General features: G+C 42.9%; 2 protein-coding genes across 6 annotated transcripts in view; one reads left to right on the forward strand and one right to left on the reverse strand.

The window, feature by feature from the left end:
- pola1 (polymerase (DNA directed), alpha 1) overlaps positions 1 to 14,479 on the reverse strand; it is a 48,149-nt gene extending 33,670 nt beyond the window's left edge. Inside the window, exons 1-26 of the mRNA XM_035142997.2 lie at positions 14,316 to 14,479; positions 13,736 to 13,863; positions 12,773 to 12,869; positions 12,619 to 12,696; positions 12,399 to 12,514; positions 11,789 to 11,851; positions 11,141 to 11,242; positions 10,920 to 11,067; positions 10,652 to 10,820; positions 10,273 to 10,445; positions 10,075 to 10,187; positions 9,450 to 9,563; positions 9,283 to 9,357; positions 9,046 to 9,184; positions 8,546 to 8,700; positions 8,299 to 8,383; positions 7,991 to 8,052; positions 7,760 to 7,849; positions 7,552 to 7,668; positions 7,247 to 7,422; positions 7,021 to 7,150; positions 6,339 to 6,458; positions 6,152 to 6,242; positions 5,931 to 6,055; positions 5,652 to 5,801; positions 5,271 to 5,393 (exon numbers count right to left, since the gene is read on the reverse strand). Of these exons, the coding sequence (XP_034998888.2) occupies positions 5,271 to 5,393; positions 5,652 to 5,801; positions 5,931 to 6,055; positions 6,152 to 6,242; positions 6,339 to 6,458; positions 7,021 to 7,150; positions 7,247 to 7,422; positions 7,552 to 7,668; positions 7,760 to 7,849; positions 7,991 to 8,052; positions 8,299 to 8,383; positions 8,546 to 8,700; positions 9,046 to 9,184; positions 9,283 to 9,357; positions 9,450 to 9,563; positions 10,075 to 10,187; positions 10,273 to 10,445; positions 10,652 to 10,820; positions 10,920 to 11,067; positions 11,141 to 11,242; positions 11,789 to 11,851; positions 12,399 to 12,514; positions 12,619 to 12,696; positions 12,773 to 12,869; positions 13,736 to 13,863; positions 14,316 to 14,364 (2,988 nt within the window). The 5' untranslated portion in view covers positions 14,365 to 14,479. The remainder of the gene's footprint in view (positions 1 to 5,270; positions 5,394 to 5,651; positions 5,802 to 5,930; positions 6,056 to 6,151; positions 6,243 to 6,338; positions 6,459 to 7,020; positions 7,151 to 7,246; positions 7,423 to 7,551; positions 7,669 to 7,759; positions 7,850 to 7,990; positions 8,053 to 8,298; positions 8,384 to 8,545; positions 8,701 to 9,045; positions 9,185 to 9,282; positions 9,358 to 9,449; positions 9,564 to 10,074; positions 10,188 to 10,272; positions 10,446 to 10,651; positions 10,821 to 10,919; positions 11,068 to 11,140; positions 11,243 to 11,788; positions 11,852 to 12,398; positions 12,515 to 12,618; positions 12,697 to 12,772; positions 12,870 to 13,735; positions 13,864 to 14,315) is intronic.
- A 791-nt stretch (positions 14,480 to 15,270) lies between these two features.
- Positions 15,271 to 24,154, forward strand: LOC118098377 (choline-phosphate cytidylyltransferase B). Of its 5 annotated transcripts, none has more exons than XM_035142121.2 (8): positions 15,271 to 15,596; positions 19,595 to 19,694; positions 20,221 to 20,337; positions 20,486 to 20,637; positions 20,799 to 20,877; positions 20,975 to 21,117; positions 21,882 to 22,032; positions 22,192 to 24,154. In XM_035142121.2, exons 1-8 carry the CDS (start codon positions 15,516 to 15,518, stop codon positions 22,392 to 22,394), a joined length of 1,026 nt encoding a protein of 341 aa, XP_034998012.1. In that variant the 5' UTR covers positions 15,271 to 15,515; the 3' UTR covers positions 22,395 to 24,154. The 5 variants fall into 5 exon arrangements, with proteins under 5 accessions (XP_034998012.1, XP_034998013.1, XP_034998009.1 ...); XM_035142122.2 differs by having other exon boundaries at positions 22,198 to 24,154; XM_035142118.2 differs by having other exon boundaries at positions 15,279 to 15,596; positions 21,882 to 22,070; positions 22,198 to 24,154.
- The last annotated feature ends 305 nt before the right edge of the window (positions 24,155 to 24,459 follow it).

The following is a 24,459-nucleotide window of genomic DNA, read 5'->3' on the forward strand; positions in this document are numbered from 1 at the left end:
AATCCCTGTCATTAGCCCAGTCTCACATGGCCTCATTAGTAGGTGTTACCAAAGTCGCAGTTTGGATTCTGAAACCCTGTCCTGTCCACTGTCAGCCCTCACAGACAAGCTAATGTAGCCAAAATAGCAGCGACGCTCCCATGTGACTATTTGTTAAGTCCCCGCCTATCAAGAGCAAAGCCAGCTCTTTAAGCGGACTACAGGACCATGGAAACATGCAGCCCTCATTTCCCCAGACACGAGCGTGTACACATGCATGTGCAGACACACCATTGTAAGGGGGGGGGGGCTTATGTATTCTTACGTCTAATTTAGGAAAATGTAAAAAAAAGTGACCCCAGTGATTCTGGGACAGCAGCGGCGATTGAAACCCTGCATTAAAGAAACAAGGGCAACAATATTTCCTTGCACAACCATCGCAGCCTGTAGTCGAGCAGACGGACGCGCAGACATGATGGGGGTGGTCGAGGTATTCCTGTGTCCGAGACGGGTAAAATGATTTGTGGTTCTTGGGACGAGAAGAATGAAACGCTACCTAAAAGGGGGACAACAATATTTACTCAGACTTCATTACACCCGCATACACACGTACAAATAGAGGTTTAACCTCAACCAAACTTTGACCTCTCCACACCCTCTGCTCTGTCACCCAAGCCCACTTCTATTCTTCACTCTGCATGCCGTCCAATAATGTCAACTACGAGCTCCTGTCAGGCTGTTTTTAAACACAAGGACAGAGACTCAATTACAGGAGAATGGCCATCGGGAGTCATCCTCCATCCACACACACCTGCTAATGGTTGTCAGGTTTGCTGGCAAAAGGGTCAAAAGTCAAACCAATCTGCGTTCCGCAACAATCAGCGGCTTCCACCAGCCTGTTGTTAACATCACTCGTTTAGAGGACATAAACACCAACACACACGCACACATTTTGTTTGTGGTGACAAGGGAAGGTTCGTGATTTTTTAAAACAAAATCATGGTGGTGTGGCAGCTGTTGTGGTGCCCTTGACTGGTAACAGACACCCCTGTTTGCTGTGGCAAGTAATATTAGGCCCCAGGATGTGAAATTAACACCAATAACCTGCCAATAACCACAAATAACCAGGCAATAACCAGCTAAATGCAGCAGAGTTTTTCCTTCATGATTCTAAATCTAGCCACAGATTCTACAAGTTAACACGAAGAATCTGGAGGCAGGGAGCCTTGTGGTTTCTGATTAGACCAATTATGTTTAAGAAGATTTTGGCTGAGCGCAGGTAAACAGTCCATGTGGAGAGCTAAAGAGGTGGAACACATCCAGTGAAATGCATTGGTTAATGTTATTTATATTTATCTGCATTCATATGCAGCTAGAGATTAGCCCCAAAATATTGTCTGGATCTAAACAAATCTGCAAAAAGTATTGTTGTTTGTGTTTTGTGTAGAGAAACCTTTGACTTGTGTGATAAAAGAAACTACTCAATGTATAGAGCCTTGGTCCGGATATCCGCCCTCTACTCCAGAAGCCCCAAAAGAATAACCCCATTGCCCCCAGAGGCTGATTCGTTATCAGACAATAGACGATGGGCTCCATTATTAGACACTTATAGAAAATCCTCTTTATCCCGTGTCAGGTGAAACCGTGGGATGATGTCAGGGAGTCAGCAGCCACTCTTCAGTGGACAGTGAGTCTTACTGGTGTGACAAATGCATCTTTCAGCCTATTGAACATACACATGTGTGCGAGTTGTCTGTGAGTCATAGATGTGTTCCTCTGCACCCAACCGTTCTCTGGCGAACATACAAAAGAACCCAAAATAACGCAGAGGGGTTGAGGGGGACATCAATCTGTGGTGAACCCTCGCCTGTGTAATCCTAAACCTTCACCTTCCTCTTAATACCCATCATCCCCCCCTTAATACCCACACATACCAGGACAGAGGAGGGCCACAACAAATGGTCTCCCCGACAAAGGGCAGAGTTCGGCCAGTAGCACTTGTGCACATTCACGGATGGGCATTAACACACAGTCAAAGACACACACACACACACAGAGAGACACACACGGATAAAAGACATACTCAAGGAACTTGTATATGAGTCGTGGGGAAGGGGGTAAGTGGGGGTTTTCCGCTCTTAACTTGGCAAATCTGATCAGAAGAGCCACAGCCAAGGGTCTGTCATCCCCTTCTGAGCCTTCCCGTCTGAAACCCGCCGCGGGCTGACACACCACTGTGGTCCCTGGCCTGACCCGTTGTGCCACAGGGGGTTAAGGCCTCAATTTAAAATGAGAGTGAGAGAAAGGTGAGAGCTAAGCCAAGAACACACGCGCATTCAGCCGAACACTCGTCCATACAGATGAAGGGAATGCGGCGAGGGGCGGGGAGGGTGGATTTATGTCGGCTACCGAGTAGTGGTTAGTGCGCGTGTTACAATTATAAATATAAAAAGCCTCTTAAATCATGATATGAAAGTTGAGTGCAAATGTGACGATTAAAATGGGGGCGGGGGTGCAAATGGCAATACCCACAAATACACTAGAAACCCGGCTATAAATGCCAGCTGGCCTCCCTGGCTCGCCGCAGTCGGAAACTACCAAGAACCACTTGGCTGGCGGTCATTAAACTTCAGCGCCCGATACAGAGTCAATAAAACAGCTCAGTTTTGTTCAAAGTGTTGAACCAAACCACCTCCAGGGTACGTGTGATAAGTGATGGCTCATGTACTGGGAGCACTTCACGTTCTAAATCCACATTCTAAAAAGATTTATTTTAGTTTTGTCCGTCCAGATCAGGAAAACAATGACGCCGAAGCCTCATGAAACTATAAACCAGGATTTGATACTTGGTAGAATCATGTAAATGTAATTCAATGTAAAAACATTAATAGATGTTGTCACTAATTTGAACAGTTGAATCACAGATATGTACAAATTTAACTTAATTCTAGGAGTTTAATTATTAATTGTCTTAAATTAACTTCAACAACACATTATTTAGAGAGGTGTCCCTGTCCCTGGTTGTGTTGAGGCTGTGATCTACATACAGCCAGAGGTAAAAATAGATGCATCATAGATACAAAGTAAACAAAACTCTAACATTGTGCAAAGTGGATTCTCCCGCTACCTCAGCAAGTCGGTGCTGTGAACCGTGTGCACACCGTGACTTCAGATGTGACTGATAACCTTACGATGCACGTGTCTCCAATCATGTCATTTCACTCGCCACTGTGTGCAACTTACCAGGGAAGTGAAGTCCTAATGGAATACAGTTAGTTTACAGAGGCCTCAGCACACTGGGAAGGTTATTTCTAATAAAACCTAAAAAGACTGGTGGTGTTTAATATCACAGAATTACCTACTAAAGCAACCAGAGCTGAAATATTCCACAATACGTTCCTGTTTCAGTTACATTTCCTCAAACTACAATGTCTCAAAATTTAAGGGAATTATTCAGCTTTTTTAATTTAAGAAGTGAAACAGCAAAGGTCTGGGACTGAGGTAGTTTTGTTGTTCTCATTGGATTTGTTGAAAATAATAAAAATCCAGAAAATTGCCAACTTGTTCTTTTAACAAATCACTTTCCTGGGAAAGTCTTTACACATTTCATGATTTGATCCCAAACTTTTACCACTTACAAACCCTAACTTTATTTTAGAAGCTAATTATTATTTTGGTTGAAGTTTTACAAAAGATTATTTCAGCAATCTATATCTTGAGAATTGGGAAAAATCGCTACATATTTGTTGAGTCCTTAATCTTAAAGGAAGTTTTTTAACTGACATGAGAATTAAATTACATTTTCTTTTGTGCCATTTACAAACTGATTTAAATTATGTTTCCAAATTATTTGGTTTAACACAACTGCACAAACAATGTGCAAAAATCTCACCATTTCAGATGATGAGAGAGAAACTCACTTCCTGTTTATGCTTCTTAGAGGAAATTAAGCAAGAAGGAGGTGAAGTGTAATTAACACATGCACCTCTGGCAGTCTGGGGTGAGAGAAACTCCCACCTGTACCAGCAAATAAAAAACACACCTTTTACAATGTAGCTCTGTCAGCCTAACAAGCATGACTGCAGGCACAAACTGACTGACAAAAACACACACACACACACACACACACACACACACACACACACACACACACACAGCTGCCCTGCCCTCCATTAGGGAACACAATGAGTGTGTAAAGGGATCTTAATGAAGGAGTCCCCTGAGGCAAAGCCTGACGCCTCTGCTGAGGATGTGTACTGTTAGAGCTCATTAAAAGAACATGAGTACAACCACTGACGAGGTGGGAGAGAGAGAGAGAGTGTGCGTGGTGCTCGGTTACAATACCAGGTTTAGCCGTTTATGTCATGCAGCACACACGCCGCTTCGCACCAGTTTATCGAGCGCGCACGCCCACGTTGTTCCATTCGTGCGTGTTGACCGGAGTCATTACACAAACAGACTTTACATGGGGAGAGTGAGTGTTCAGAGTGTGTGTGTGTGTGGTATTTTGTTACTGGAAAACACTCACACAGGACTATTGATATCACAGACACGAGAGCAGGCCTCTTATTCTGACAAAATGAACTTGAAGAAGGATTAATCATATTTAGAGGAGGGAAGGGCGAGAGAGGAAGAAATTATTTAGTGGAGAGAGAGAGCGAATGACAAATGTGAGACAGGAGAAAAAGAAAAAAAGAAACACGAGATGAGGAAGAAAAAGTCTGGAACAAAATGGAACAGAGGAGGGAGCCGTGCATGTGTGGATTCTGATGTAGCAGTGCCACCTTGTGGATAAGAATTGAACTGTTTTGACTTCTACTGCACTCTACTGTTGATTAATTGTGAAGACCAGAGATTTAAATCACAGTCTGAGTGTATGAGCTTTTGTAAGATCTGCTCTGTGTTTAACCATAAGCTTATGTACTTATACAACAGACATATTGCACTTGTATAGAATTAGTCTATATTTTATTGTACATACATACATACATACATACATACATACATATATATATATATATATATTTCTATTTATCGTATGTATTTTGGATTCTGTTTCTATTCCTATGTTATTTCTTAGCATGTTTTCCCTTGAGCTACTATTTTTAGTGCTGCTGTGTCAAATTGAATTTGTCCTACAGGGATCAATAACTATATGTCTTATCTTCTTTTAGTTCAGCTTGTTTATGTGCATTTGCTTTCAGAGGCATGACAATTAAAGACTTTGGCATCTGTAATGGCCACAGTCCTTAATCAATGTGCATATGTGTGTGTGTCAGTGTTCCACTCACCTCTCGACCCTTGTGTGTGACCAGGGCAGCGAGTGGCTTGGCGTAGAAACGGCTGAAGCTGAATCCCAGGCAGCCGTACATGCTGTTAGCCGTCAGCTTCAGAGCCTTCTGACGGATGTCGTACTGAGGAACCGTTAACCAGAGTTATGTTTGGCCAAACAGATACAAGCCGACGCACATCTCAAAGTCATAATCTTATTCATCCAAGAGAATGACGCCATCGAACATCAATCAACTAGCGGACAAACCTCGTTCTATACCTCCCATACTCATTTGTTCTGCTATAGCAAGATAATCACACATGCTCTGTCTAGAAAACAGCGAGAGTGACAGTGTCATGTGTATGTTTGTGTTTGACTGTATGAATAATTGCATGTGTACCTGCAGGTAAAGGTCCGGGTTGATGTCTTGCTGTTTCATCAGCTGTTTCACTTGTTTTCTCCGCTCAACCAGCTTCCTGATTTCCTTTGGCAGGATTCCCATTTCCAGGGTGGAATCTGGAACCTCGGGAATCTCCTCTGGCTCGTTCACCTAGAACCACGACAACAGGAATTAAAACAGAGAAAGGAAATGGAGGCTGGTGACATGGATCTTGAGCCACCCACGTGTTTGCATGAATAAATCATGTGTAGTAAACATGTGAAGAAGTAACTGACAGACCTCGTTCTTCTTCCGGGTGTTGTGAGCTTCCCTCTGCACAGTGGTGAAGCAGATGTTGAACTCCTGGATGATTGAGGGATACAGGCTGTTGAAGTCGAGCAGCAGCACAAACTTATCATAGAAACCTAAAGAAAAGAGATGGAGGGCGGTTACAGAAAGAAGAAAACACACAGATACATAAGAGCAACAAAAATTTGCAAAGATTTCCAACATGTTCTTACCAACTTTAGGATCCAGCACTAGACCTCCAGCATAGGCTGCCTTCTTCTTCCGCTTGTTTTTCCCTGCATCCATATCATCCTCTCCATCGACCTGGGACAGAGGAACAAAAAGGGGAAAAAGGCAAGAAAGCCTGGTCACATGATTGTACATTGAAAAAGAGAAATCTGTGTGTTTGTGCGTCTCTACCATCGCCAGCTGGGCCTTTTTGAAGGAGGGTTTGTCCGGGACGATGTAATTTTTCTCATGGAAGGCATGAAGCAACAGGAACTCATTCCTCTCAGAGCGACCGCCCATCAAAGTACGAGACTGCAGAGAGAAGCAGGAAGAAAATCAGGTGATTGGAAAAGGAAAAGAAAAAACTTATATACCAGACTTAAGCCAGAAGTAAACTTTAGCAGTGATGGATCTTTTTTTCTTTCCAAAATTCTCTCCGTAAAATACATGGCTTGATCACAACAAACAGAAACTAAGTTTTAGAAAAGGCTTTAAGTCTAAAATCGTTTCTAATCATTCACAAGAACAAAGTCTTTCTTATGTCACAAACTCTTCTGCTTCTGACTGCACATAAAAAACAAAACAAAAGTTGCCGACTAAAGTTTTTAAACCTCTGCGACTATCTATCCTTCTGTCTTTTGTCACGAACATTTCAAATAATAATGTTGATGGTACAGACGTTTTCACTTTGTGGGGCCAAATATTCTCTCAAGCTCATCCCTCAATGATTTAAGGTAGAGGTATTTTAAGTGTGTCTGCTTTTTGGATGTTAACTTCAAGACTGTGAAGTGCAATGTTAACTGTTATCTCATTGAGTTACTAATAGTCTGGTGTGATGAAATCAGAAATATGAAACAGTTTTGCTGAATGTTACCATGACATTGCCGGCGATGTTGGTGATCTGCAGAGCCAGCGGCAGCACGTTGAGCTCACACATGATCTGGAGGATCAGCTTGGCGTCCGTCCATGTCAACTCCAACAGGTAGAGCAGGTGAGGAGAGTCACTGACAAACACAAAACTCACAGTTTAGGATGCACAAACAAAAATAATGTTTGTAGAAGAAGATATTTACATTAAACGTCCCTTTAAACGTATTCACCTGTAGAGGTTTTTGATCTCTTCCTGCGGGATGGTGACTCTCTCCGTCTTCAGCACCTGTGCAGTCAGCTCAGTCAGGTGATAACTTTTACAGCGAATCAGCTCCTTGGCTGAGATCTCCACATCGCACACTAGTCGGCCACATGTTGCGCTCTTCTCTGCAAAGGAACCACGACCCTGCAAGAATACAGGCCACAAAAACACATAAACACAAGCACATACAACATATGAAATGATTAGTGATGTGAAGAACGGTAAAGAAATACAACAACAGCCTCTATTACTTGGGATTTTAGTTTTTCTTACACCTAATTTGGGCATATTTGACCTCCGAAGGCGTCCAATCTTAGACCAGTGCGGAACCTTGCACACGTTGATCCTCTGCAGAAGCACTTCCAGGTCAAAACCAAAGATGTCATGGCCCTACAGGAAATAGAAGGGCACCACGGTGATGAAGCATTTCACCCATTTCCTGTGCATCTTATGTTCCTATATCCCAGTGTCTTCTACTCACCACCAGCACATCAGGGTCAATCTTGTGCATCTTGGCCAAGAAGAAGCCGAGCAGAGTTCGCTCTGTGGCAGCTATCTCCACCTTCCCATTCTAACAGAGGGAGGGAGACACTCAATGTTCAGCATTCACACAGACCACGGAGAGGAGCCATAGTGCAGACAATATTCCCTACATCAAGTCAAAAGAAACCTGTACATTGAAATCTAAAATACTGAAATAAAGGCCACTCACCTTCTTCCTGATCGCCTCTTTGAAGTCGTACGGGAAGATACAGTCTCCTGGTTTACTGACCACTGAAAAAACAATAACAATCATTTCTACACGTTCATCATTTTTAGACTCACTTGTCGACTGAGCTTCTGATTAGTATTCAACATGTTCAACCGTAGGACATACTGGCTGCAGAATAAAATGTAAATCTGATGTTTATGACATATTTATGTGACTGAATATGATTAAATTCCCATACATTTCCATTTCATACACAATTCTGTGCAATTCTATAAATAAATAAAAAACAGCAAATTTGAATAACTCACCACAGAAGTGGTTCTGGTAGGGAGGTTGAGGTGCAGATTTATCCATATGGAACTCATAGTGAACGAGCGCAGCCAGAGACACAATCTGCAGAAGAACAATTATATCATCACGTCCTTGCTCACTTTATATTTCAGTCTGTTTACAGCCACAGCAATAAATAACACTGTTAAATAATAACATGATATACTACAATAATTAATCCATCATACAGTTCCTGCTAAAAGCGGGAACTGACAATGCTCTGACCTCATTGTGGTGTGTCTTGGTGTTCTGGATCGTCTTGAGGCTGATGGACATGACAGTGATGGGCGGAGGAGTCAAGTCTTTAACCACAGAGACCAGGTCACTTCTCAGGGCCAGAGCTTCCACCTTACACCAGCTCACCGGCTGGCTCAACAGCTCTAACACACACACACACACACACACACACACACACACACACACACACACACACACACACACACACACACACACACACACACACACACACACACACACACACACACACACACACACACACACACACACACACACACACACACACACACACACACACAGAGGAGACGTTAAATTGGCAATTTTCATAGGAGATTCCAAATTTATTGTAAAATCCAGAGAAAACATTTCCTACTCTGATGACCTGGAGTATATTTTACTTGTTACGTGCATAATCCCTTTTAAACAACAAAATGCAGGTAACGATCGATCTTTGAAACATGGGCCACATTTCTAGATATCCTTCTTACGTGGAGTCTTGATGTCGAGCCAGCAAGGCCCTCTGATCTTCCTGCTGAGGAGGAAGTGCTCCAGACTGGAGGTGTTGGTACCGAAAATGTGGGAAAAGGTTGCCCCCTTCAGGTCAGTAGGCAGCGCAGGAAACTCAGCCTACAAGAAAACAAATTCCCCACACAGATAAATGTGTTACTAGGAGAAAACCATGGACAATCTGGGGAAGGTGGATACGTGTGCATGTGTCTACTCACAGAATATCTGACTTCCAGGTATTCGCACTGACTGGGCACATCAGGAATTTCAAAGGAGTAGTTCCTGTCCACTTTCTGCAGAGAGACAAACACAGAAACCACAAACAAGTCAGACAAGCCACCCACCAGAAAAATACTATTATGCTATATCTAAGGTTGGAACCAACCTTGGACTTGAACTTCATAATCCTGAACTTCTCAGAGAGCTCGTTTAACTCCTGGTAAACGTCCATCATTCCGACAGGAGTATCCGACACCTCCCCAGTCTTAGGATTTACTTTCTGTTGATTAAAGTTAGAAGAAAAAACAAGTTAATAAAAAGGTGTTAAAGTGATCACACACACATTTTACAAGTAGAAACACAGTAGAAAAAAAATCTAGTTTCATCCTACATCTGTACTTTGCATGGAAAATGAATTATAATTATTTTAGATTCCAAAACTATAAAACTTTATAGTGTAATAAAAGTTCTGTAATTAAACTTAAAGGCAACTGACTGAGAATCTAAACAAGTGGTCTTACTCATTACAGTAATAAGAGGTAAAATACGTAGATGAAGTGTACATACAGACAGAAATATAATTTTTACAAGGTCGTGATTCACTATAAAATCTGTTCAGAGTTTTCTAACAATCCATTAAGTATCAGCGGCAGAGCCTGGTTGTTCTGTTCCTGAAAACCTAACGATCGTTCTATCTTTTTCCATTTGAACTTCCCCCTGTCGGAAAACAGCAACTCTAACCTTCCTATAAGAGTGAGATTAGCGGCCATGTGACAGAACAGGAGACCTACGTATTCCCGAGGCAGCAGGTACATGGTCCGCTCGATGTTCTTGACAGAAACGCAGCAGCTGACGTGAGACTTTGCAGATTCGATCCACACTTTTCCAAACAGGTACACCACACCTAGCGAAATGAAAATATCAGCAGGTGCTTCACAGCGATAGTGTCCTCTCTACATATTTTCCCTTCAAGTGTAAGTTTGACTCACCTGGCTTACTGTACGGCTCTTCAAATGCATCCAACCAATAGAAACGGAAAACCTGCTCCCCGTCTGGCCCCTCCGCTAGGGGGAGTTTGCTGGAGTCGACCTGTACCTCTGCTTGAGCCTCGGTGACTCCGCCCTCCTCCTCTTGTCCCCAGGAGCCTCCGATCCTGCTCGACCTGGAAATGGACAGAGGAACAAAGATGTTAAAACTCAAGCTCATTAGTGAATCCCTCCCATGTTAGCAACAGCACATAATTCACTTTATGCATTTATTATACATGAAGGATTCGGTGTCTCTAATGTGTGGAAAACTGAAAAAACTGAGGCAGAAAAATCTCATCCAGGTCTTGAACAGACACATCGAAGGCAGATAAAAACGTACATGAGGACAGGATCCGGACACTCTGCTTTGGGCTCCACTTTCACTGCAGCCACCGCTCCGACTTTAGATCCAGGCTCAGCATCCTCAGTAACTACAGGCTTCTGCTCCTCCAGTCCAACCTCCATCGGCTCATCGAAGTCCACACCATCAAACGCCAGAGAGTCATTTACTAAGAGACAAGTCGCCATAAAAGATAAGAGTGAGCTCTTTTTCTATAAGGAGACAAACAGAGTAAAAGTTTGTACAACTGTGTCTCTGTCTTCCTCACCTTCCTCATCATCCAGCTCCTTCACCCGCTGCTTCTCTGAAGGAAGAGCAGGTTTGGAGGGAGGAGGAACAGCTGATGTCCTTGGGCTCGGGTGAGAAAGCGGCGGGCGGATCACTTTGGACTTTAACCCTGTAGCTGAGGGTGACTCCTGGTGACAAAACATTATATGTTTAAAATATTTTCAAAACAATGACAGAAAATGTTGACGGATTGAAGAATACCTTTGGCATTTGAGGTTTGATGGAAAACGGATTCAAGGGTGATCCAAGAGACTTCTTTTTCTTCAGAGTCACCACAGGCAGAGCTGCCAAAGGACTTGGTTTCTAGGAAGACAGATTAAAAACTGATTTAAAAAGCAAACATGACAATATATCAGATTAAACATGGACAAAAAAGAGGAGTAAAGGTCGGCTATTAAAAAAAGTTACCATCACTACGCAAGAAATGAGGCAAAACCATATTAACCGACATGTGAAATCCTGTATATTGAATGACTTCTTCACCTCAAAAGGTTGAGATTCTTCTGTGTTTTACTGAGACATGACAGAGGGGCATGGAAGACTCCCCCTAATTGAATTATGCCCGAATTAAGTGTTTGGATCCATGGGATTTATCATCTTTCTGTCATGTTTTTCACTGTTTTTATATATATTTATATCACTTTTTATCTATTGTGTATTTCTACTTTCTGGTGTCTAGTGTCATTTACACACCATGGCCTGCTCGCGAATCATTAATCTTAAAATCTATATTTTTAGCAACCACTTGATAAATTATGGGAGACATCAAACTCAATACTGCTGTCAAAGTATCTCTATAAAGAAAGCACAATTAATTATGTTCTGTTTGCTAGATGGTGTGTTACTAACCTCAGAGTGCAGGTCCTGTAGGATGTCTCCTAATAAGTCATCTTTGGAAAGGTCCACGTCTTTCTGCAACAGACAAAATTACAATCCTGATCAATGCATGAACAAATAAAGGAGCAAGAATTGGTGTCAGTGACTTCTCCTGTTCCATTTTTGTGTTTTCACTTCCACCGAAACGTAAAACTAGAATTAATGCCATGCAGTTGTATGTATGCCTCTACCAGGCAAAAGTGTTGCAGGAAATATGATCACAACCTCCCTCTCTGTTCTTAAGTTATGGTTAAATAATGGCCAGAAAAAAAGAACATTACAAAGTTACTGTGAAGTTGACCTTTGACTGTGTTGACATTGATTCTTAAAAATATGTCATAATTTACACATAAATTCTTGGGTTGTGGCCAAAAATGTGCTTTGTGAGGACAGAGTGACCTTTAACAAACAAAATCTATTGTGTTCATCTTTTAATCAAAATGAATGTTTGTGACAAATTTGAAGAAATTATCTCGAGTAGTTCCTGTGAAAGTAATGGTTCAGAAAATCAACATAAAGACTTGAGGAAAATTGTAAAAGAAGCAGTTACTAAAAACAGTCAATGACACAAACAGAAACACACCTCAGCCGGTCGCTTGACATTACTGTTCATGAAGAGGCTCTTAATGGTGTTGGGCTTAGAGACGGCAGCTTTCGTCACATTTTTCTTTGAGCCGGCTCCTTTAGCACCTGCTTTTCCTGCAAACACAAAAAAATGTATTTACACACCTAAACTGTCCATTGTCCAACTCCCACTCTCAAAGAAATACATAAAACTAATGTCTGATGCAGTCTTAGTTCACCTTTTTTGTTTTCCACTACGTCATCATCCAAATCGTCATCGAAGATTTCTCGTCCGTCCTCCACATATCCTGTTCCATCTGGGTGAAGAGAAGTGTTATAAGACCTCTTCATCACACATATATTCCTGCAGTGAATAAAGAGACTGACACTCACCATCATCAATAATCCAGTCATCCTCTTGTCGCTCTCGTACCATCTTTGAGTACTGATCCTCGTCCACCTCCTCGTAAACACTGGTGAACTCCTCCACCTGGAAAACATTATCATTGGCTTAACATCTATTAAACAAGCAAACCCGAGTAAATATTAAATCCTGAAGCACTTTTCTCTGTCAAGATTATGAATATTAAATTGCTTGTTCATCCTATAAAATGTGCTGAACAGGGCTGTTCACTGTCGTGGGGTAAAGGTTTTTTAGGGTTTAGTATTTGTGTGCCCTGAACCAAACAAATTATTTACTTGTCACATACCAGCAGTTGTTTTTAGAGATAGTGACTGATGTTTACTAATGCTACAAAACTATCACCCTCTGTAGCACCGGTGCTATGTGCAAAAAAAGTTAATGCACAGCCCTTCTAAACACACCACCTTGTATGTTTCAATAAACTATGAATGGATCAAAACTTGTGAAAGAGCTCCCGCACAAAGTCTAACTTGCAATCAGAGATTTATTATGTTACGTTCGGTACTAATCCTTCATCTGGTTCCAAACCGTTGCATAACAAATCTCTGATGGCAAGTTAGACAACATGCTGGAGCTCTTTCACAAGTTTTGATCTACTCGTCCCTCTGAGATTCAGCTGTCCCACGAAATGATTTTCAGAAGCATTTTTTATATAAAATATGAAGGAAAAGTAATTCACATTTAAGGAGTTCAAACGAGCCAAGATGTTGGAATTTTTTCCCTTAAAATTGGTGATCATTCTTTTGTTAATTGACAATTTCCTTGTGGAAATGACATTTTGGGGAAAGACCTGCTGATTGGTTGATACCAAGTCAGTAAAGATGTGTTCTTGGATCCTAACAAGTCAGAGGATGCAGCTCTGAGGTCTCACCCCCTGCTAACTCATTCCACACACAGTAACACACAGACTGTTTGCTACCCGGGGTCCTTACTTCATATTTGACCTTCTCCCCCTTCTTGGCCTTCTTCAGCTGCTCCAGCGCAGACTTCCTGCCCAACTTCTCCTTCTTCTCCCGCCGGGAACGAGACCTGGCCAGACCGCAGGAGTCCCCTCCATCCTCTGAGGACAGGAGCACGTCACCATGACAACACGGCAGGTGTCCAACATGACAGTTTGATTTAACACCGACTGCACTGCACGACCTGGTTTCTCTTTTAACTCATATTACCTGAACAATAAACACATCTGAATGGATAGTTAGTGATATTTAAACAATGGTTGCTTGATCAATTAATGGTAAATTGTCCTATTCATCCCAGGGCCTCGTGTGGAAGATGTCAAAACAGTAGATGTTAGCAGAACTAGCTTACAATGTGTTTAAAGCCTAAACGTCTATTGCTAACTGTTAGCATGTTTGCAACGTTATAGACACAAGCCCTGCTAAAGGCTAAAGCATGTTCCCTCTGCTGGTGTGATAGTGATAGCTAGCAGGTGTGTTAGCTAACTCCTTCGCTCCCCTCCGAGCCAGTCCGCCAAAGTTAGCTCCCAAACAAAGCGATGCGGCCACTCACCGGCGCCCTGAGCCTCCGTGTCTTTGTCGGGGTTGGACACCGGAGCCATGGGTGTAGGTTCTTGTTGTCTGACAGCAGCTGGTGAGCACCGGAGAGTCGGTCGGTGGGAAAGACGGTCAGTCAACACAACAGGACGATCACCCGCCAATTTACCTTCCCGGGGAAAGTCATATGCAGGAAATGACATCACGGCGCTGCCAGCCAATGGGATTATATAATTTCTGGCCTATCGGGGGCAGTGTTGTACAGTGTAAGAGTCGTGTTTGTATCACTCGATCCAAAGACATGTTAACAAGAGAGAACAGTGTGTTACACTATAATCATTACATAGAAAACATAATGTAATGTACATTCTACATACAGGCTATAACTTCAATGTGGTATATACATAATAATATATAATATATAATATTCATAATAGCAGTATATGTGTGCATCATGGTAAACACATCTCAGCAACTATCCTCAAATTAGATTTTTCAAATTAGGATCAGGCCACGTGGTTCTCCATCTTTTCAGTGTCTGTGCCTGTGTATCCCTATAAAGTTCGTTTCCATGGCGACCAGGCGGGACTATGGAGGGCACAATGGCTTCCTGTCCCAGATTGGGGCCACACAGTAACTACAGTGAACAATGAAAACACAAAGGCCGGTTTGTCCTTCGTCCCCACAGCATATTTTAGCCTCTTGATGCCATTACATCACAATAATAATCCATATCTAACCCTAATAGCCTCATAACATATAGTGGGTTAATGCTCACATCACCATCATGATCATATTTGTGGCTTTAGAAGCAAATAGTTATTAGAGCATGTTCTGCAGCCTAAGAACTATTTTGGTGTGTTCTCTCAAATGCATCATTGTTCTTATAGTTTTTTTTTTTTACTGTGCAGAAGACGTGATCACTTCTCAGGATGAGGCTACAAGGTGCAGGTTGCATGAGTTATGTCCTCCACATGGGTGCAGCACAGTAGACAGAGGGTCTGCTGTGTCCACAGTGGTCGCAGCTGACCAGTTGCTGGTGAGCAGCTGACCTGACCGGACTGGGACAGACGGACCGCAGCCGCTCCGCTGCACTTTGGAATTAAACCCCAGACGGGCTCCAGCCTCGGACTCTCCCGCGAACCAGACGGAAAAAGCGAAGAGGACAACACAGATCAGCACTGGTGGTTTTGACACTGTCTGGTGTTTGGACAGGATGGTGAAGCAGCGACGCGTCAGAGCGCATTCCGGCTGCGCAGCTGTTGCGCCTCTTTGTTGCAGAAGGGGACCACCGAAGGTAAACACGCATCCTCCGCACGAAAAAGCATGGAAACCCCTTTTCATTGTGTGTTTTAATGATGCTACAGTAGAAAGTTTGCGGAGAAGCATTTGAGAAAATTAGTTTGAGTAGTTTCAAGCATTGGAAACATCACAGTTTAATTCATGTGCCAATTCGCACACATATATAGGCTGGATCTGTATATTAAACTGTGTGTGAACTCAAACTACAACTTTAACTCGATGCAACAACTGATAAACATGTCAACACAGTACATTCACCTGTTTCCTAGACCTTCAATGTTTCATTTGTAACTTGAAAAGCACATTGAAACTGTGTTTTGAAAGATGCAATATGAAGTTTATTATTATTTGTATTATTGTAAGTGAGTTTACAACTGAAGGTACAGGTTAAGATATCCAAGGCCTTAATATGTATATGTATCCTCTGCAGAATACTCTGTCAGCATACACCATGTCAGAATACACCATGTCAGAAATCAATACTAATCAACAATAATCACTAGTTCACTCTTAGTACATGTTACATCTACAACAATCGGACCATGTCCCTGGTCAGTGGACACTGGGTGATGCTGGGGAACAGCCTCTCACTGATGGTGCCATGGACCACTCCCCCAATCCCCGCCGCTGCCTGAGCTGCCGGGTCGCTGGAGCTCTTCTCTGATTGGTCCTCTCCCGCAGCTCTCTCCTCTTTCCGTCGCCATGGAGAGAGCTCATCAGTCTGCGAGCGAGCAGAGATCGTCTATCGACACAGCAACTCCCTGCACTGTGTAATCTGACCCGTGCGAAACAAGCGGCACATCCCAATGCTTTGTTTTTTCTCAGGTGGTTAGTGATGCCGATGTGGTGGTTTTCTGACAGATCTGACTGATCACTCCAGATCAACTTAAGGGCCTTATTGCACATCCACAACATGACACAAATACACAAACCCCAAATCAAATCACACTGGCACTGGTATGACAATTTGTTGTGCTAAAAAAGAAAACAGTCAGAGTGAGACCTCTTTGCGGCCTCCTTCTCTCTGCAGCAGGGGCATCAGAGAGAAGGAGGAGGAGAAGAAGAAGGGAGGAGGTAGAGGGGGGGAGGACAGACAGAGAGTCAGAGCAGAGAGTGGGCGGGGCGAACGGATGAAGGAGAAAGAGGCAGAGAGAGTAGAGAGTAGAGAGGCCGCATCGTTGCACTGATGCTGAGTCACATCGCTGAGGGACCACAGAGTCTTTGGAAATAATGGAGGAGCTCGAGCACACCTGCCCGCATCCTCGGACGGTAGGGTCGTCTGTGTGAAATGTGTGTTTCCCTGTGTATGGACGTCTTGTGGTGTGTACAGAGTGTGAGAGAGGCAGACAAAGAAAGGCTCCTCATCCCCACCCCCCACCCCTGTTATGAAACAGATCTCCTACAGCAAGTGGCCGAGGGAGATGTTCAGACTGCTGAGTGGACATTGTGTGTGTGTGTGTGAGAGAGAATGGACGTCCTGCTGAAAGGACTTTGCAGCAGAATGGACAGAAATCCTCCTTCTCTCTCCTCCTCTGTTGTTCTGTCCTCACGCTTGTCTCCATCTTCTGTCCTCCCTCCATCCTCTCTGTGCTCGTGCAGTCTCATCTCTGCTGCTGTCTGCTTCTCTCATGCATTTTTAGGGGGGGGGCTTTAATCTTTCTCATGCCAGATGTTCTTTGCTCGTCCAAGAGTTGGTTTGACCGAGCGGCCTCTAACCAGCCCTCCTAACAGGCCCGTGTGCTGCTGGTTGTTAGTGTTTAAGCTGCACCATCTGCTCTGTGCTAAATGTTTGTAAGCTCCCCCGGGTTTTCACCCACCATGCCCGAGGAATCATGGAGGTGACGAGGACGCTCCCTCAGCATATTGCTGTTGTGGTTGCAGCTCTAATGGCTCCAACTCGTGTGCAAACGGACGGGGCAGTGCAGAGAAGATGAAGACATGCTAGCAAAATGTCTTTGCAATTTAAAAGGTCAGGGAAAGAGTGTGCAGGTAAAATTGGAGGTAGACACCACAGGGGGAGTCACACATATGTGCCAAATATTAAAAATCAATGCCTCCCGTCTATTCCTCTTGCTGCCCCAACTCTTTACCTGCCTTATTTTATATGTGCTGCTTCTTTTGACAGACATTTACATGCATAACCATTAAAATCAACTTGTCTCCAGACCTCTTAATTTCAGCGATTCATATAATAAAGCGAAAAGAATACAATTATTATTATATGCAACTATTTAATTCTACAAATAAGTTTTAATGATGTGGTTGATTCATTGTTGTAGCGTGTTACAGTTATTCCTTGTGTTTAGTTGACATTGGCTTTGACACAGACCTTACTGCCATATGTGTAATAGTAACAATACTGAGTATACAGTCTACCAACATTTTCTTTTCCATTAAATATATGTTCCATGTCTTCTAACCTTATCAAAAGACGATGCAAATGACACAATATGGAACTATCAAGCTTCGTTTTTATACCAAATGAAGATACTTCACTCAGCCGAGCGTACACCCCCGCTAAGGCCCAACAGTCCCTTTAAATTCAATCAAGCTGCACCAGATTGCTCACACTCATAGATATCAGTCCCCCTAAATATGCCTGATGTTTTTCATCAAGATCCCTTAATTATCATCTGGGAAATATGGTGAAAATGTATCAATGGACAGGGTGAAAACACAACCTCACGGTGCTGTATGTTATCCTATAGTGCAGGTCTCTTTCACCATTAAAAGGTTTTAGGACAAATAAATATCATAGAAAACTCAGAATAATGTCCAACCATCATTGGCGTGACAGTCTCCTGACAAAATAGTCCTGAAAAACGTTGCAGTTGTGTGTAACGCCTTGATTCATGGGCACAGACTACGTTCAGGAAATGTTGCTGTTGAACTTTCACATGTCATTTTTCAAAACAGTGATAATTCACCTCTGTTCCAAAGGTGTGGTTCTACAAATACAATCTCAACGCTCCCCGTATAGCTAGAGGCCACTTGAGCTTATGTACAGTAAGAAATGTTTGTCTGCCCTTCAGCGTTTAGAGCTCACCACTGATTTGATATTTACCAAAGAACAACACCTTCCTGCGTTTCTGTCTCCATTACCTCGGCCTGTTTCAGACGGTGCTCATGAAACTGTCTCTGGTTTTGTTGTTGCTCCGAGACGATATTTCTGACGTCATTTGCCCCCGAGACTGGATCTCTTTCCATTTTTTCCTCCTCCTCTTACACTCCCACGTCTTTCGGCTCTGTACCGACTCTAACTGTGTTTTATTGGTGTGAATGAGATTCATCTTAGTATTCCCTGCAGTCAACAGATGGCACACGGAAACACATTTTCTGTCAGGCTCACACTGCAGCACTTTAACCTTGAGCTGGTGCTAACAGTGTTGTCCTTCTTATCTCAAATGTCCTTCCTGGCTCTGTCCTGTCTTTCCTTGTGTCCTGCTGTCTGTCATCATTCCTCCATCTGCTTCATCGAAGATTTAATTATCTAAAAATTATAATTGTTTTCCCTCTGATCAATTCACCGCGAGGTCACCTACATTCTGACCACATGATTCTTATTCTTCTCTTTGTATTTGAGTTTATTCCTGTGAGGCAGATCCATAACTCTGTCCTTACTGTCTGTCACACAATACACACACACACACACACACACACACACTGATCAATAACACTGAGTGCAGCTCTGAATTCAATCGGCCCAACATGGAGCCGGCATGAGCTGTGGTCAGTTACTTAATGGAGGTTACTGTATCTGAAATGAGGCTGGAAACAGAGGCCTGCCGCTCACTGGGATGGGCAGCCATGTTTCTTTTGAACAAATAATACATGGTTTTGTATTAATTTATTTCAAATATATGCAATAACAGTATTTGTAATATATATGTTGTAATAGCCTTTTGGAAAACATCATCGCCATCATCTTCAGAAATCTCCTCTGTACTTGTATCCATCTAAATCTCAGGGTTTGTCTGTTCTCCTTTGTTCCAGACGCTGACCGAGCCGGCCATCTTTGCCAGGGAGGCCAGTTGTGACTGCCGCGCCCCTCATGAGAAACTCACCATTGCTCAGGCCCGTAGAGGGACCCCAGGTTGACCTCTTCTCTTTCATGCTCATATTTAACACAATACTCACAATTCTTCCTTCCTGGAAATACATTTGTCTCCAAAACAACTGCTACTATACTGCATCTGCAAAGTAATACAGCTCCTTCCACTAGTTTGTCTACTTCTTTATTAAAGACTGATATAGTAAGGTATATTAATACTTGTGAATTGTAGAAATCTAGCAAATTATATTATATTATATATTATAACTAGTTACGGGGAGAACATGTAAACTCCACACAGAAAGACCAGCGTGCTGCTAATAATTATATCAGTATAATAAAAAAAGCCCTAATGGTCCATTGTGATGCACAAACCCAATAATCACCTGTAATCTCCTGGATAGAGAGTTGATACATTTCAATTAATACCATTTACCTGGTATATAATGTTGTCAATACACAATAAGATGTGCCGAAAGTTGGGTGAGCATTCCTGCAGAAGCAATATTATGCATATGTCAAAGAAATCTGTATAAAATAAATTAGTTTTGCTGTCTTGTGTTTTCAGTGGACCGACCGGTCAGAGTCTACGCAGACGGCATCTTTGACCTGTTCCACTCTGGGCATGCTCGTGCTCTCATGCAGGCCAAGAACCTCTTCCCCAACACCTACCTTATAGTTGGAGGTAATACAGATATGAATAACAAATGCAAACACACACTCAAACACGGCACGATGAAATGCCACAGTGAAAAATAACCCATTCAGATTTGTCTAACTCGTGTGATTTCTATGTGTTTTGTGGGATTTCCCTTATTGTGTGTTTGGAACAGTGTGCAGTGATGAGCTGACCCATAAGTACAAGGGTTTCACCGTCATGACGGAGTACGAACGGTACGAAGCGCTGAGACACTGTCGCTACGTCGACGAGGTTTTGAGAGACGCACCCTGGACTCTCACACCCGAGTTCCTGGAGAAACACAAGGTGCATATGATAAAACACATTGTGTGTGTGTTCACCACCAACTCCTTTATCATGTATGTTGACTGACATGTATGAGACCTACTGTGTGTTAAACCCGGGTTTTATGTTCACCTCATGTCAGTTTTCTGCCACATTCTACGTCTCCTGTGATTGTTTCTCAGATCGATTTTGTGGCTCATGATGATATCCCATACTCCTCAGCAGGAAGCGAGGATGTTTATAAACACATCAAGGAGGCAGGTCAGTGCTCCAGAAAGTTGAGGCTGTGACAACTCTGCAGATTTCTCCTTTCAGTTTTCAAACTGAGTGTATTTCTGCGTGTGTGTGTGTACACCAGGGATGTTCGTGCCGACACAGAGGACAGAGGGAATCTCAACGTCTGACATAATCACCAGGATTGTCCGAGACTATGACGTCTACGCCCGACGAAACCTGCAACGTGGCTACACGGCCAAGGAGCTCAACGTCAGTTACATCAATGTACGTTCACTGATCATGCAACCATTATGTTGTAATGCAGAACATCACAATTAAACGTTTAGTTCGGTTACATTAATCATATTACTATATTTCTATAGCACTTTTCTAGTCCTGATCACCACTCAAAGAGCTTTACAGTACAGTTTTGCCATTCAACCCATTCACAGTGCAGCACTTCCTCTGTCGCACATCTCTCATACACTGCCGACATCATTTTGGGGTTCAGTGTCTTGCCCAAGGACACTTCGGCACTCTGAATGGAGGATCTAAATATTGACCTTCTGGGTAGAAGACTACCCGCTCTACTCCCTGAGCCACAGTCACCCACATAATGTACTTTTTTTTTATTGAATTTGAAGAAAATATTTCTGTCTAACTTTTGTAATCATCCTACACTGACTACCAATCATTTCATAGATTTTTTAGGAGATGTAATCAAACATCTGCTTGTCTATATATAAACAATCAAATATATTTTTTGTTTAAATCATATCATTTTAGAATATAGCACCATCTAGTGTTATATTCTAAAATGATATGGAGGAATCATATCAGGCTCAAGTTTTTTCTGCATCAAGATCATGTTGGTGTAATTTTTTTGATTTGCGACTGAAAGGAAACATGTTTCTTTTCCATAACATTACATGAAATATGCAGCGAAACACCAACCAGTCCCCAACAAGTTTAACTGAGTCAGGATGCAATGAAAACATTTCTTCAAGAGATTCAACTTTATATGTTTCCTCACCATTTGATCCGCTCAGGAGAAAAAGTACCGACTGCAGAACCAGGTGGATCGCATGAAGGAGAAGGTTCGCACCGTTGAGGAGAAGAGTAAACACTTCGTTTACCGTGTGGAGGAGAAGAGTCACGACCTCATCCAGAAGTGGGAGGAGAAATCCAGAGAATTCATCGGTAACTTCTTAGAACTTTTTGGACCAGATGGAACTTGGGTAAATAACTCTACCAAGGCCCCACTCATCATCATCATCATATAGACTGTTATCACTGTGAATATATTTATTTAATTCCCACCCTCACCCCAAGTAGTAACAGTACTTTTTCCCTCGCTAGAAACAGGTGTTCCAGGAACGCAGCGGCCGAATGCTGTCCTACGCTCTGTCCCCCAGGGGGTCGCCCTGCAACAGCCCCCCCCGCGAACTGTCCCCCCTTCGCTCGCCCTCGCCCCCGTCTCCCCCCTTACGCTGGCACAGCGCACGGCCCTCGCCCCCGAACTCCCCGAAAGGAGCGTCGGCGTCCATAAGCAGCATGAGTGAAGGTGATGAAGATGAGAAGTAGATGGACTGCTGAACACACTCCCATGCACACGCACACAAACACTTCACTCCTGAGAACTGCTCACACACACACACACACACACACACAGACACACAGTAACCCACTAACACAAACACATCTATACTCTACACTAGAAACACTGGCTGCACAGGGTGGTCATGGGAGATGTGGTTCTGAACTGCAGAGCTAAGAAGCCATCACTATCTCTGTTGTCTGGGCAACCAAGGAGACAGAAGGAAGACGAAGAAAGAAGGAGCAGAGGATATATGTACACACATATCAAGGCCCAGAATCCTTTGCAGCACCTTTTGAAGAGGATTTGCTTTGGATTGGCCAGCACTGATAGAGACAAACAATGGCCTGCTCATAATATCCCTTCACTGCTTTTGTCATGTTCTGTTTAGTTTAGTGTTTGCTTAGGAAGATGCAGAGAAAGACGTCTTTTGTAACTGCTGTTATCACCGGATGTGAAAAGGCACAAAGTTACACAATCTCTGTGTCTGACATTCAGGCGAACAGGTCACGTGAAGTGACGGGAACTGGATTCATTCATCACTGTGTAACTTTGTGCTCGTTGAACTCGGAGTTTAGGGATTAATGAAAAAGTTGACGCAGCCCCTAGAATAGCAGAGAAGCGGAGAACCTGTTGACACACGGACACATAGTTAGTGCTTGTTTGCAGCATTTCACACGGTGGCTGAGACGTCTCACACAAGCACATTAAGGGGAAACACAAATGCAAAAGCCACAACACAAATACAAAAGCCACACAAAGGAAGTGAGCGACAACAGATGTTGACAATGAAACAAGCAGAGTTGCTTAACGCGGTCAAGTCGTCGCTTGTCTGCCGCCGCTTAAAATGTGATGCTGGTCCATCTGAGGAGTTACGGTTCGGGTGCTTGACTTTTCGCAGTTGTGTTTTCTGCTCATGTGATTGTGTGATACGTCTCGGCCACCGTAACTTCATCATAAATGCTGGGTAAAAGAACTCGTGGATTTTATGTAATGTAACAAAAGTGATTCACAATATTAAATACCCTTGATTTATTTATTCCCACGCAGCAATATGGATCAGTGAACTGCACCTAATCTGTGAAATGCCTGTTAGTTAGTCTCACTGGGTTGTGATCAGGCAGAAGAAACAGTAGCTTCTTGAATGTAAACAGTCATTGAGACCACACACCGAAAGAATAAATAGAATCTCATTTGTACCCACATGCTTCCTCCACACCACAGCCACTCACACTCATCATGAATTGCAGTAACTTCATAGAGACACACTCTTTCTCCATAGTATTTTTTGGACAATTTTCCATCTTCTAGCAGTCAATGTTTAGCAGGCATTTCGTCGCTCTTTGGAATATGATGTCAGCTGTGAAATAAAAACTGGCGAACCTGGAGAAGCAGCCTTTCCTCCAGAACTCTGACAATACTTGAAATATTCAATATTTGAAGCCCTCCAGGTGAACTGAAGCTGGAGCCTCACCCCGAGTGTTTTCTTTTGCTGTATGAACGACCCCCTATACTCTGGTCTGTATCAGAGCAGACTTCTCTTCCTCTTTAACAATACAATACAATACAATACCCTCATGCAATGTAGAGAACTTACTGTCCTGTACGCACTACATGTTAATCTGCACTATATGTACAAACTTTGAGAATGTGTCTTTTTTTATCTTTTAAATTTTAATGTTCAAACAGCTTGATATGTAAATAAAACAAAAGCGTACAACTGCATGACAGTATTGCAGTATTTGCTCTTTTTTAAGATGACACAAGGTAAACTAGAATTACTGCAGTCTCATGCCTCTGCCAACCAGGGCAGTTTCAGTCCACACACACATGGTACATGTTCTTTAGTCTTAACGACTCTTTACAGTACAGATTTGCCAATAAACCATTCACACTTCGGATCATACACACAATTAGGGTTTCAAGGAATTTGGAATGCAGAATCGAGGAAACTGGGATCGAACTGCCGATCTTCTGGTTAGTGGACGACCCCCACATACTTGAGGTTACCGTGGCCTATGATCTCTGAA

This window comes from Hippoglossus stenolepis, chromosome 19, assembly GCF_022539355.2.
Source record: "Hippoglossus stenolepis isolate QCI-W04-F060 chromosome 19, HSTE1.2, whole genome shotgun sequence".
Classification (NCBI taxonomy): domain Eukaryota; kingdom Metazoa; phylum Chordata; class Actinopteri; order Pleuronectiformes; family Pleuronectidae; genus Hippoglossus; species Hippoglossus stenolepis.